At 38.9% G+C, this 11,729-nt stretch overlaps 1 protein-coding gene across 1 annotated transcript; it reads right to left on the bottom strand.

The window, feature by feature from the left end:
* Positions 1-1,293: 1,293 nt before the first annotated feature.
* LOC308391107 (uncharacterized protein) lies at positions 1,294-8,755 on the bottom strand (the record flags this gene model as incomplete). The annotated part of the gene is made up of 5 exons (XM_080873573.1): positions 1,294-1,631; positions 2,549-2,592; positions 3,411-3,478; positions 4,054-4,548; positions 8,716-8,755. The coding sequence occupies 5 exons, from the start codon at positions 8,753-8,755 to the stop codon at positions 1,526-1,528; spliced, it is 753 nt and encodes a 250-aa protein (XP_080729699.1). The 3' UTR covers positions 1,294-1,525.
* Positions 8,756-11,729: the final 2,974 nt, after the last annotated feature.

The raw sequence follows: 11,729 nt of genomic DNA, 5'->3' as shown, positions 1-11,729 counted from the left end.
CATGTGATCTGGCATCCCATACCTCCGCGCCCAGATCGGGCTGTACCCTCTACATCTCCACTGCCTCCCACAAACAGGAAAAAGAGCTGAGGGTAGAAGCAAAACGTTTTTTCATTCCTGCCTTATGTTTCACTACCATGAGGTTAACTGCACAGCCCCAGGAGCCCTGAAACAGCTGTATCAGTCAACAAGGCTTCAGGTCTATCACAGTACAAATTATAGTGTTATGTTTTCTACCCTTTTGATGCCCCCTGCTTAGGTAGCTCCACCACAGTTTGATCAATTCTGGGCATGTGTGTTGCGGATAGCTGACTGCCCAAGTGATCTCAGCCCTCTTTAACCACAGCCAGTGATTGGCCCACTCAGCAGTGTTAGCTAATTTTCTTATAACCTGCAGCAGCACCTGTCCTCTGGCTCCAATCTCTTTAAGCAGTTTTGCTATTGTACTGGCCCCTAACCCTAAATAGTAGTTCAGGTCGTATCTCTCTACAGAAACAGCTTAATTCTCTTTCTCCTATGACGGCCAATATTTGTTAGTAATATTCTAAAGCCAAAAACGACATAGTCCCAATATACAGGGTTAAGTGCTGTTAGAGCTCAGAGGGTTGACTTAAACCTCTAATAATCAATGTAGTTAAAATACTCAAAAGAATGTTGTCAGTGGTAATGGGACAAAGCCACATTCAATGTTGATTTTAATTTGAAAATATGTGTACATAATCTAACATGCTTATTATTTGTGGGGACATCACACTTGAAATGATTACTGGTAGTGCAATTTGACATTTTCTGTGTTCTATGTATACATTATATGTGCAAAGCAGAAAAAATAATATTTGCATAGAGAATGAAGTTATATAACAGTGTAGGTGGATCAAGGCCAAGTCAATGTTGAGCATCTAAGAAAATTATGAAAGTTGATACTACTAGTAATGGAAACTTTCAGTCTCAACATCAAACAGTACTACAAGTTCTCATATCTCAATAGACCTTTGATTTTTTATTTTACTTTTCATTGACAGTACTCAGTACAATTTCACCAGCCTTCATACTTTAAACTAAACAGAACACCTGTTTACAATAACAACTTCATATGAGAAACAAAGGGAAACAGACTGATGGGTTTTATGGATTGAGTTGCTAGCTGCGGGTCATATTCACCGTAACAATTATAACAGCCTACACTCACTTTTTAAAGAATGTAGCAAATATAAATGCTGTACAAAAACATTCAAGTTAAGAACACAGAACTACTATTGTAGTTAACAACATAATATAAAGTCTTTTTTTACGTAACACAATGCATTTTAACAAGTATAAATATTTGTCTAACATTTCTAAACAATCAAACTGCTGAAAATGAACATATCCAGTCTGTGAACAGAGAAGATCAATGTGACATCTGGATGTATGGACCTTTGGTTCCACATATTTCTGAAAGTGTTCCTTGTAGACAGTACACAACTTCAGTTTTCAGACATTATATCTTACTTGTTTGTAACATGGAAAAACAAACATCACAACATCATAAGAAGACTTCCTCAGTGGCTGAAGGAGGTGGCACATCTGGCATGGCAAAGTGGTGTTGAAATTCACTGGCTGGCTCCCACGTGTCATCCCAGATTTTCCCACTGGAAAATATAATTATTGAAAGAAACAACACCAAAAACATTAATATCGTGTTGGGGATTACTTCGTGCTTTTTATGTTTAACACCAGAGGTGGAACATGATAAAGACATTTCCTTAAGTACTGTACCAAAATGCAAATTGTCATTTTTATGGATATTTTCAACTTCTGCTACACTATTTGTAATTTAGATGGATTACAAACAAAACACTACTGTACAGTTACACTCGACACATATGAAAGACTTAGTTATTGTTTTTCAGTTGAACAGTTCATAATATCCTTTCTGTGAAGTGAAAATAAAAATTGTTCAAATGTGATAATTAGTTTCTTTTGGATTATTATAAAGGCTGTTGTTTACTCTTTAATTTGTAGAGATTCATTGCTGTCACACAATTGTAATGCTAGAAATACAGTATGCAAAACAACTGAAAGCTTTCACAGTGTGATATTAGTACTTCTTTGGAAAGTTCAGAATCTGAATACTCCCTCCACTGCTTAGGCGATTTATCCTTTGGCACACATAAATCTGTGTAAGACATGGACAAATTCTCTCCACTTTGTCAAAATCCTGATAGCTTTTATATATTTCTTACAATTAATGTGAGTGCTCTTATGGCCCCAGCACAGTCCAGCTGGAATTATTCCCAGTACTTTTGCATCTAAGTGAGACACTACGTGTGTTTTCTGAACAGTTTCAAATATATTTCTTATTAAATTTGTTATTTTATGATTCGACAAAGATGGCAAAAAACTTTGCAATAATCCTTAATTGATTAAATAATTGAGATAGGATAAGAAAAAAAGCGAGAAGTAAGACGTGACAAAACACCTGGTTTTCCATTTTCATTTGTGCTCCAAAAAGGTAATAGATGGAAACAGAACATTCTCAGAGAATGAAATATCAAGAGCTTCTTACCAAACAGAGCAAGGCAACCAACGCACTTTTACTTCTGTGTTCCCCTAGACAGAAGGAATCAGAGAGGCAATCGTTAAATAACATGGTTAATGGATAGGTGTCTTCATAAAGCTTGTGTGTAATCCAGTGTGCACACCTGAGACACACACAGACCCATGTAAACACACTTTGATAGATGTGTAGGTATGTGTATGTAAGGCATTTCTGTTTATAAAAAAAAATAATAATAGGATTTTGAAAAGCATGTATCCAATTGTGGCATTCACAAAAAATTATTTTGATCACAGGTTTAGTTAACTGCGTCTATCTGTTTTTGACTCTGGCTATGTTCTTTTCTTCGGAAAGTTTGACGTACTTGATACATCATACACTGACATAATCAATATCATCCCATTATGAATTGTTTGAATTGTGTCCATTTAAACACTTCAAACTACACATGATTATCTACTATTTATAGTGAGACAGGGCTGGTCAGCATATATCAGGATCTATAAATTGTGCTTTCTATGATCCTGATTCAACAAGAACAACTGAGGATATAGGCTTACACAGAAAAAAATATGATCCTTCCTCATATACAGTCATTTCTATGTTAGCCATGTAGGTTTTTGTAGCAAGATGTAGCAGTATTCAATGTCTGTGATTAATTTTGCAGAATTGTTTAAGAACAAACACATGAAATACAATACAATCTTTTAATGTAATTCCATTAATCATTTCCCTTCACTAATCTCAAAAGTACATTTGAATTTACCCATGTAGCACAGTTCATGGCTGTAGTGCATGGATGAAAACAACTTGAGATAGGCTTACTGTAAAAAGTCTACTGAAAAGCAAATTAAAACATTTTAAGTATTACCTCATTTATCCTGCTCTCAGTGACTTCTTCAAACTGGAACACCTTCTGCCTACTACATCTTCGACAGCCTAAGAAATGAAAAATTACATTTAAAAAAAAACATAAGACTCTGTATACACAAGAAATCAAATATGAGTTTTCACTCAACAAGTGAAAATCTGTAATATCCTCCTGATTGCCATACTCCATTTGTCCTCTGGGGTCAAAAAGTGAACCCACCTCAGTTGAGTTTTTTTTTTTTAAAGTACATACCATAAATTGTGAATCAATTCTGTGTAAAAACTTAGTTTCACTTAGGACCAACAAATTAACAAAAAAATTCACCCTTCATTTTGCAATTGAGTGCCACCAGACCTTGTTTATATAAATGCATACACTATTTGTTGAGAGAAACTAAAATGTTCTCTCAAAGTGCGTTTTAGTTTTCTCAATCCAATCAAGTTGAATTACAAAGTCCTCTAAACTAAAGTAAGGGATTGACCATATTTAATTATAGTCTTTTTATAGTGTACACCAAAATGCAGCTAAATAACTAGTGAATAATACTTTGCAATGGTTTGTTAGTTCTCTAGGACAACATATGTATCATTTTTGGGTAAGAAACTTAAAAATCTCAAGACATAACATGCAAAGCAATACTTACTCTTTCTCTTCTTATTTTCATGTTGGCCACCCTCACTTAAGGACTGGGAGATCGCGTGGCTAGCAGGTGGATGAAGAGACTGCAGAGATGGCTGGTCTGCGGGTTTAAAAGGTGGTGGAGAGGTGGGAGAGGTTGTTTGTGAGGTGCTTCTGTCTCTCTTCTTTTTTTGGAAAGACTGGGAGCATGGAACAGAAGAAGGAGATAAAGGAACAAGATTGAGAACAAAAACAGTCTCTGTCTGCTCGTCTGACAGGCTCTTTGGGTGCTCCTCGAGGAGCCTAGAAGATTGATGTTCCTGGGTGGTCATCTCAGGCTGCTCCTTGGCGAGGCTCTCTGCTTGCTTGTTGATCAGGGTCTCTGCCTGTTCTTCACTGGGGATCTCTGTGTGTTCTTTGATGTGGGTCTGTTTGTCGGCACAATGCTCCTTGGTGGCATTCTTGGACTGCACAAGCTGCTGTTCTGTGGGGGTATTGGGGTGCACTGGTGTGGAGGTTCCTATAAAACATATTTACTTTCATAAAAATATTTTTCAAAAAAGGCCAGGAACTACACTTTGGCTACGTTCACACTGCAGGCGAAAGCGCAGCAAATCCGATTTTTTTGACCCTCTGCGACCCATATCCGATCATGGTCTGACAGTGTGAACGGCACAAATCCGATATTTTCAAATCCAATTTGGGTCACGTTCGTATGTGTTACTGAATCCGATACATAGCTGATATTTTAGAAAGCGACTGCTGTTTGAACGGTCCTGTCACATTAAATCGATCTTCCACGTCACTGACACAAGACAGACGCCAATTATCAGCGCCAGAGAAGCACCACAGAAGACATCATGAACGCTTCCTGGCCATCCAGCTAAACTGTTGGGAAGACAACGTTGGAGAAACATGAACATTTTATTTGCAGATTCTGACAGAAGTCTGAAACTACCCTTTGAAGCACCGCTCCTCTCTAAAACAGCAATAAGGATCATTATTAGGCCATATGTAAATAACAAAATAACTTAAAGCAAAATTGGGAAACATAAAGTCTCAAACAAGTCTTTATATTAAGGCCATCAGTCAAAAAATACTGTTTGGTCTGGGTCTAAACAGAGCGCAATGTGTGTGACGTCTTCTTTTGCGCATGCGGCCGCTTTGGGCGTTCACACTAGAGCGCGTTTGCTGTCACATTTTATTTGTAGTGTGAACGAGCAGACAAAAAAATCTGAATTGAGCATTAAGACCTGCAGTGTGAACGAAGCCTTTGATAACATATCCTTCAATGGTTATTTACAGTTTTTTCTGAATGCTTAAGCACATTTTTTGTAACTATTGGCTAATTTTGCAAAACTCTTCACACAAATAAGAAAACCTGTCACCCAATAATCAAAACATTGTAGTTCTCTTGCAAAAGCAAACACAGCTAGATTAACCCTTCACACCTTCGTAAAAATGGTGTTTCCGTATCAAACAGTGCACACAAGCCATCATCTACTAAGCACACAATGCGCCAACTGCACACTGATGGTATGAATACAAAACACATCTGGCTTTTGCTTTCTCTGTGCACAAGGTAGGCTATGTCAGTTTGAGCTCATACTTCTGTCATAGATCCATAAGCATAGAGGGATCCAAACTTCAAGTACTGCTGTTTATTCAAACACATCAAAACAAACACAAGTGTTTATTTCCAAGTATAGGATTATTTGCAATCGCCATAATGACTATATGGGTTACTTGGTCTGCAGTGAACATGCTTCCTCTGCCCCAGCATCTGGTCATCTAGCAGTTCTGTAAAGTAACAATTTCAGTATTTTTACATCAATGGTATTGGTGTGTTTCTCATTGGCATATGGCAGTGCTACAGATCTTTGTGCGAAGTGACTGTACTAACCGATTCTCATTTCAAGATGTCCTTATGATGCTTGCTACAGTGTAGCGACTCGAGTTAGGCTGGACCCGTTGGCCAGCTACCCTCAGGGTCACTCCACGGTTGATTACATGGTCCACTATTGTAGCTCTGATGTCATCAGCAATTCTATTTCTTACTCTTCCTACCCTTCCTCTCCCCCCTCCTCATCTTCCTCTCCTCCCTCCTCGTCTTCCTCTTGCTCCTCCTTGTCCTTGTCGTCCTCTTCATCCTACTTCTTCACCTCCACTTCCTCTTCCTCGGCCTCCTCTACTTCTCACTCTTTCTGCTCCCTCCATTGTACTCCGCACACAGAGCTTACCTGTATTATAGTGCTTAGGCTGATTGCAAAGTGAACTAATTATCTAAAGAAGTTTTCACATGTGAAAGTGTGCCAGACAGTTGGCAAATTAGAGTTAATGATAGCCATACATGTGTATACTTTTGCTAGGAGTGTGTTGGAAATTTGGTAATTGAGTGTTGTGCAGTGAATTGTGCCTACAGTTTTGCAAAGTGTGTGTTACAAAATTGCAAACTGAGTGCAAAGCAGTTTTTGTGCTTTTAGTTTTGCAAACTCAGTGAGTGGTTTTGCTATAAGTCTGAATAGTTTTAGAGATTGTGCTACAGGAATCACAGTTAGGGTTTAAGCAATCAGAAAAAACTGTAATGACCTTAAAATATACTTACACAATTTGCTTAAAGATTAATGAAGTATTCTGATTGTGAAAGCAAGTTGAGACAACTTGTTGTGAAAAGTTGCTATATAAATTAGCATTAATTAACTGGACTGAAAGTATGCAACAGACTTCACTCTTACCCTTAGACAGTATAAATTCATAAGCCTTCTGCATCTTCTCCAGGAAATTTCTTGTAGTAGAAGTGGGGTCCAAATGGGTAATAACATCTGCTACCCACTTATGTGAATTCTTGTCTTTTTTACCAATGAATAAAATGGGCTTGTAGCCTATAGACTCAAGTTTCTGCACCTGAAATTAATAAAAAAAATAGTTGGCACAAATTAGTCAAACACAGCCTGTTGTTAAATGGTAAACGAAATGACTCTTATATAGCGTTTTCTCGTGGAGCACTAAAAGTGCTTTATACAACATGCAATATTAACCCATATTCACACCAGCTTCTTAGAAGTTTCCATTTAAGCATTCACACACAGCGATCGTGGCTCAAGAGTTGGCAGTTCGTTTTGTAATCGGAAGGTTGCCGGTTCGAGCCCCGGCTTGGACAGTCTCGGTCGTTGTGTCCTTGGGCAAGACACTTCACCCGTTGCCTACTGGTGGTGGTCAGAGGGCCCGGTGGCGCCAGTGTTCGGCAGCCTCGCCTCTGTCAGTGCGCCCCAGGGTGGCTGTGGCTACAATGTAGCTGCCATCACCAGTGTGTGAATGAGTGGATGACTGAATGTAGTGTAAAGTGCTTTGGGTTCCTTAGGGACTAAGTAAAGCGCTATACAAATACAGGCCATTTACACATTCATACTGATATGAATACATACAGCCACCACTGATGTATTACAGTTAAAGTAATTGTTTGTCTTTAGCAAAATGTAGATAAAATATTGTTGCATGTTCTCAAAAGCACATATGATGAGCTGTGTTAATGTGCCAGCAACATCTTATAACAACTTAATGATAATATATGAAACAAAAAAATTTTTACTTACTGCAATACGGGCAGAATCAATTATCCGGCAAACATTTCTGTTTTTCAAGACAACTTCTGCCCACTGGCTATCCAATGATTCTACTTTTTCTTTTAGCTTCTTTTTGCTGGACAGACTTCCGAAGCAGACATAGCAGGTTCTTCTGCTTGCCTGATTGGGAGTCTGGCAAAATGTACAGGGCCTGAATTTGGGGCGTGTCATGTTGAAACAAAGAATAATTACAGACAGAAAAGGCAGCAGACAGACAAAAGGCAAATTATAGGTTAACCAGCACACTGACAACAAGAAAAAAGCTGAAGAGTTAAAGAGACAGAAATGCGGATAGAAACAGAGAGACAGACCAATAAGGACAGCAGTAAGAACAGATACAAACAGACTGACGTGGCTCTTAAAAGTGCCTTTAGGAGTTTTTCAAAAAGCAGATGTAGGAAGGAATCAATCAATAATAGGCTGATTGATGAAGAACCTGTTTAGAAAAAAAAAAGTATTCAGAATTCAGAAGCACCTTATAAATAAATATATACATTAAACCCTATTGTAACGATTTAGATAAACCCTGTTTAGTGTCCATTTGTATTTCATTTGCAGCATAGATGATCGGTCTGCTATTTAATGATTATGTAATGCTGTTATTAAGTTTAAAATCGAGAGAGAGAGAGAGAGAGAGAGAGAGAGCCAGAATGAGAGAGAGAGCCATAAAGAGAGAGCTAGATTGATAGATAACGTCTATCTTCAATTTCAGCATCAACCCAATCTGGCAACACTGACCCTTATTAGAACCCTCAAACTTTACAAAGTGGCAACAACAGCAAACGTCAGCACACACTTCTCTATCACTGTACCCTGGATGATGATATATGATAAGCTTAACTTGATTGGCTAACAGAAATGAATTTAGCTAGCTTACAGCACATGTGGTGTGGTAACATATATGCTATTAAATGTTAAGTCATTCGCTGTTCCACGAAATTGCTAATCTTAACCCATGGAACTGCTAAAAGCAGCTTTGTGAGCTCACTGTTTCGGGTTTTTCTTTTTGGTTTTAAATAAGAAAAATAATTTTAAAAAATCTACAGATTCAGATTCGCACTTACCTGTGGTACGATCGAGTACGTTGACGTCACTGCCGCTCATCTGATATGATAAAAAAATAAACTTTCTCAAAAATAAACAAGTGAGTCGCTGTGAATTCCTTAACAGCACCGAAAATGTTTTTGCATAATGTTTTTTTGCCGAAAATGTTTTTGCCTAATAAAAAAGAACAGCTTTTTTATTAGGCATTTAATTTAATTTAATACGTAAGAGCGTGATTAGCCAAAGCAGACGGTAAAATGACTGCATGTATTCAGAGGAGTTGGAGAAGATATCTTACAGCTGTAGCAGAATGATCGACAGATTTCCAAATATCAAAAGGATTGTAGAACAGTTTATAAAACCGGTGCAATAAATTCACCCAATCGCTAGCTGTGCCATTACCCAGCATACATCGCTCACTCCGTCAATGCAAGAACCGATACACAAATAACAGCCTGTAATTAGTTTTATCTGCAGTACTTTTCTCTCAGATAGTTGCCTGCATTATATAATTTATTGTGTTCAGTATAGGTCGTTACAATGTGATTTGGAAAATGTCTAAATATACCGACAAAATCTCTTCAATCGGAGGACCCTTCACGTCAATTCCCGACGCCAAAGGGGTACCCTGCGCGTCCATATGTGCAGCAGAGGGGGCCTGACCATGCGTCACACGTTTGACGAGTTGGGAGTGAGAACGTGTTGGACTGATGGAGTGCTGCAGAAACAGTTTTCCTTCAGGAAGGTTCTCCTCTCTCCACAGAGCAATGCTGTAGCTTTGTCAGACCATCATGTTCTCGGTCATCTTCTTGACTACCCCGATCACTCAGACTGGAGAGACCGCCTACAGGCAGCCCTAGTCATTCCAGACTTTTCCCATTTGCAGATGATGGAGGCCACTGTGCTTATTGGGACATTCAGTGCTGCACAAATGTTTCTGTTCTGACTATTGTCAAGTTTGTACGTTTGTTTTGTTTGGGTAGTCCACTGGCCCTTTAAGAGAAAGGCATGGCTGTGTGCGGACAGGAGAAGTGTCAGAAAGACTCAGACAATCGACTGATTAATGTGATCTATTCTGTGAGAGGCTGATAAAAAGGCATTCCCTGTGAGTATGCATTATTATTCTGCACTTTATGTTGATTAATAGCAGTTACTTAGATGCTGTATTACGCATGCTAATTCATGGTTTGTAGACAGTTGTTTGGTGTTAGCATTAGCACTTGGTCACGCAGCTCCTCAAGTAATTATTTTAGTTTTTCACTCATATACACTGTATTTTGTTGTTACAGTTTCACACCTGCCATATAAAGCAAAGTCTAAACCCACTCTGGCGTCAGCGACTTTTGTGTGGAGGTGTTTAACTCCTGGATAGTAGAAAGTGGTTCTACGAGGCCAGTACAGGTTCTGTTCCCTTCCCCCGGTCTGTGCCATGCTACGATGATGTCTCAGAGGTGTTCAGACAATTTCTTAAACTTCATGGCTTTGTTTGTGATGTGACATGTCTTCTATGGAGCCTGTGTATGTGCCTTTCCAAATCACTGCGAATGAACAGAGTTTACCACTGGTTGACTCCAATCAAGCTGGCATGTACAAATCAACTCAAGATTGTTTATGGTGCGATTAGGCCAGGGTGAGGCAACTCGAGGCCTCAAGTGCCCGTGTCCTGCATGTTTTAGATGTGTCTTTAATTTAACACAGCTTATTTAAATGGCTAAATTACCTCCCCAACATGTCTTGAAGCTCTCCAGAGGCCTGGAAATAAACGAATCATTTGATTTGGGTGTGTTGACACAGGGTGAGATCTAAAACCTGCAGGACACCGGCCCTCGAGGCCTGGAGTTGCCTACTTCTGGATTAGGCTATTCATTTCTGACTTTACCGATTATTTATGCTAAGCTATGCTAACAATGTCTAGACTTTTATTTTATAGATACTGGTTATATTTCAGGAGCAGCACAGCCAGTGGTTAGTGATCTTGCATATATAGCAAGAAGGTCCTGAATCCACTGCTTTTCTGCATAGAGTTTGAATGTTCTCCCCATATCTGCATGGGTTATCTCCGGGTACTCCAGCTTCCTCCCAGTGTTCAAAGAAACAGTCCAAAAACATGCAGTTAGTAATTTTAGGTTAACTTCTGACTTTAAATTGATGGTAGGTGTGATCATGGATGGTTGTATCTGTGTTGGCCCTGTAATAAACGGTCAGCCTGTCTTGGGTTTTAGACCTAGACAGACGTAGATAGGTCTCTCACCTGATGGCAGCTGGGATAGGCCCCACCCCTTCCACCCCACAACCTTCAATTGGACAAGTGAAAGAAAAAGGATGCTTACTTTCATTATTAGTGATGAGATCACTGTCTCTGTTAGTAGGAAGCGGAGCTGTCTTGGCCTGATTTTTAAAAACAGAACAAAATACATCATTTCTCAAATGTCTTCCAGTTGTAACCTTTTCTTTTCTGTTCTTAATTAAATTAAAGATTAAACTACCATTGACATAGCCTCTAAATCCTGTCTGCCATTGTAGCTGGCCCTCTATGTATAGATTCATGCTTTAATGACACTATTATCGTGGTCAGAGGAAATGATTCATCACAAACGTGTGTGTGTGTGTGTGTGTGTGTGTGTGTGTGTGTGTGTGTGTGTGTGTGTGTGTGTGTGTGTGTGTGTGTGTGTGTGTGTGTGTTTATACTAGATGCGTACAGATCATGACTCAGGCAGGAAATTATTTTTATGATCTTTTAGAGATGGAGGCTCAATTATTGAATGGATAATACAATATAATATGTGAACAATGTCCCCACTACACAAAGACACGCACACAGAGCACGAGAGCCTGGCAAAGAAGAGCATCCAAACAACCTCTTGAACAAACATACTGTGCTTTCTCTCCCTGCCACTCCACCTGTATCAGTCCTGTTCCATGTTTTTCTTCTCATATTCTTTGGTCTTTTCATCATCCATGCATCACTCTATTTTCTTCTACTTCGTCATCCCTCTAAAACTTGATCATTATTATAATTTAGCCAGGGGTTTCT

This window comes from Rhamphochromis sp. 'chilingali' (assembly GCF_963969265.1).
Source record: "Rhamphochromis sp. 'chilingali' genome assembly, chromosome: 22".
Taxonomy (NCBI): Eukaryota; Metazoa; Chordata; class Actinopteri; order Cichliformes; family Cichlidae; genus Rhamphochromis; species Rhamphochromis sp. 'chilingali'.
The sequence above is the reverse complement of the archived record's forward strand: the minus strand, read 5'-3'. Positions and strand labels throughout refer to the sequence as shown.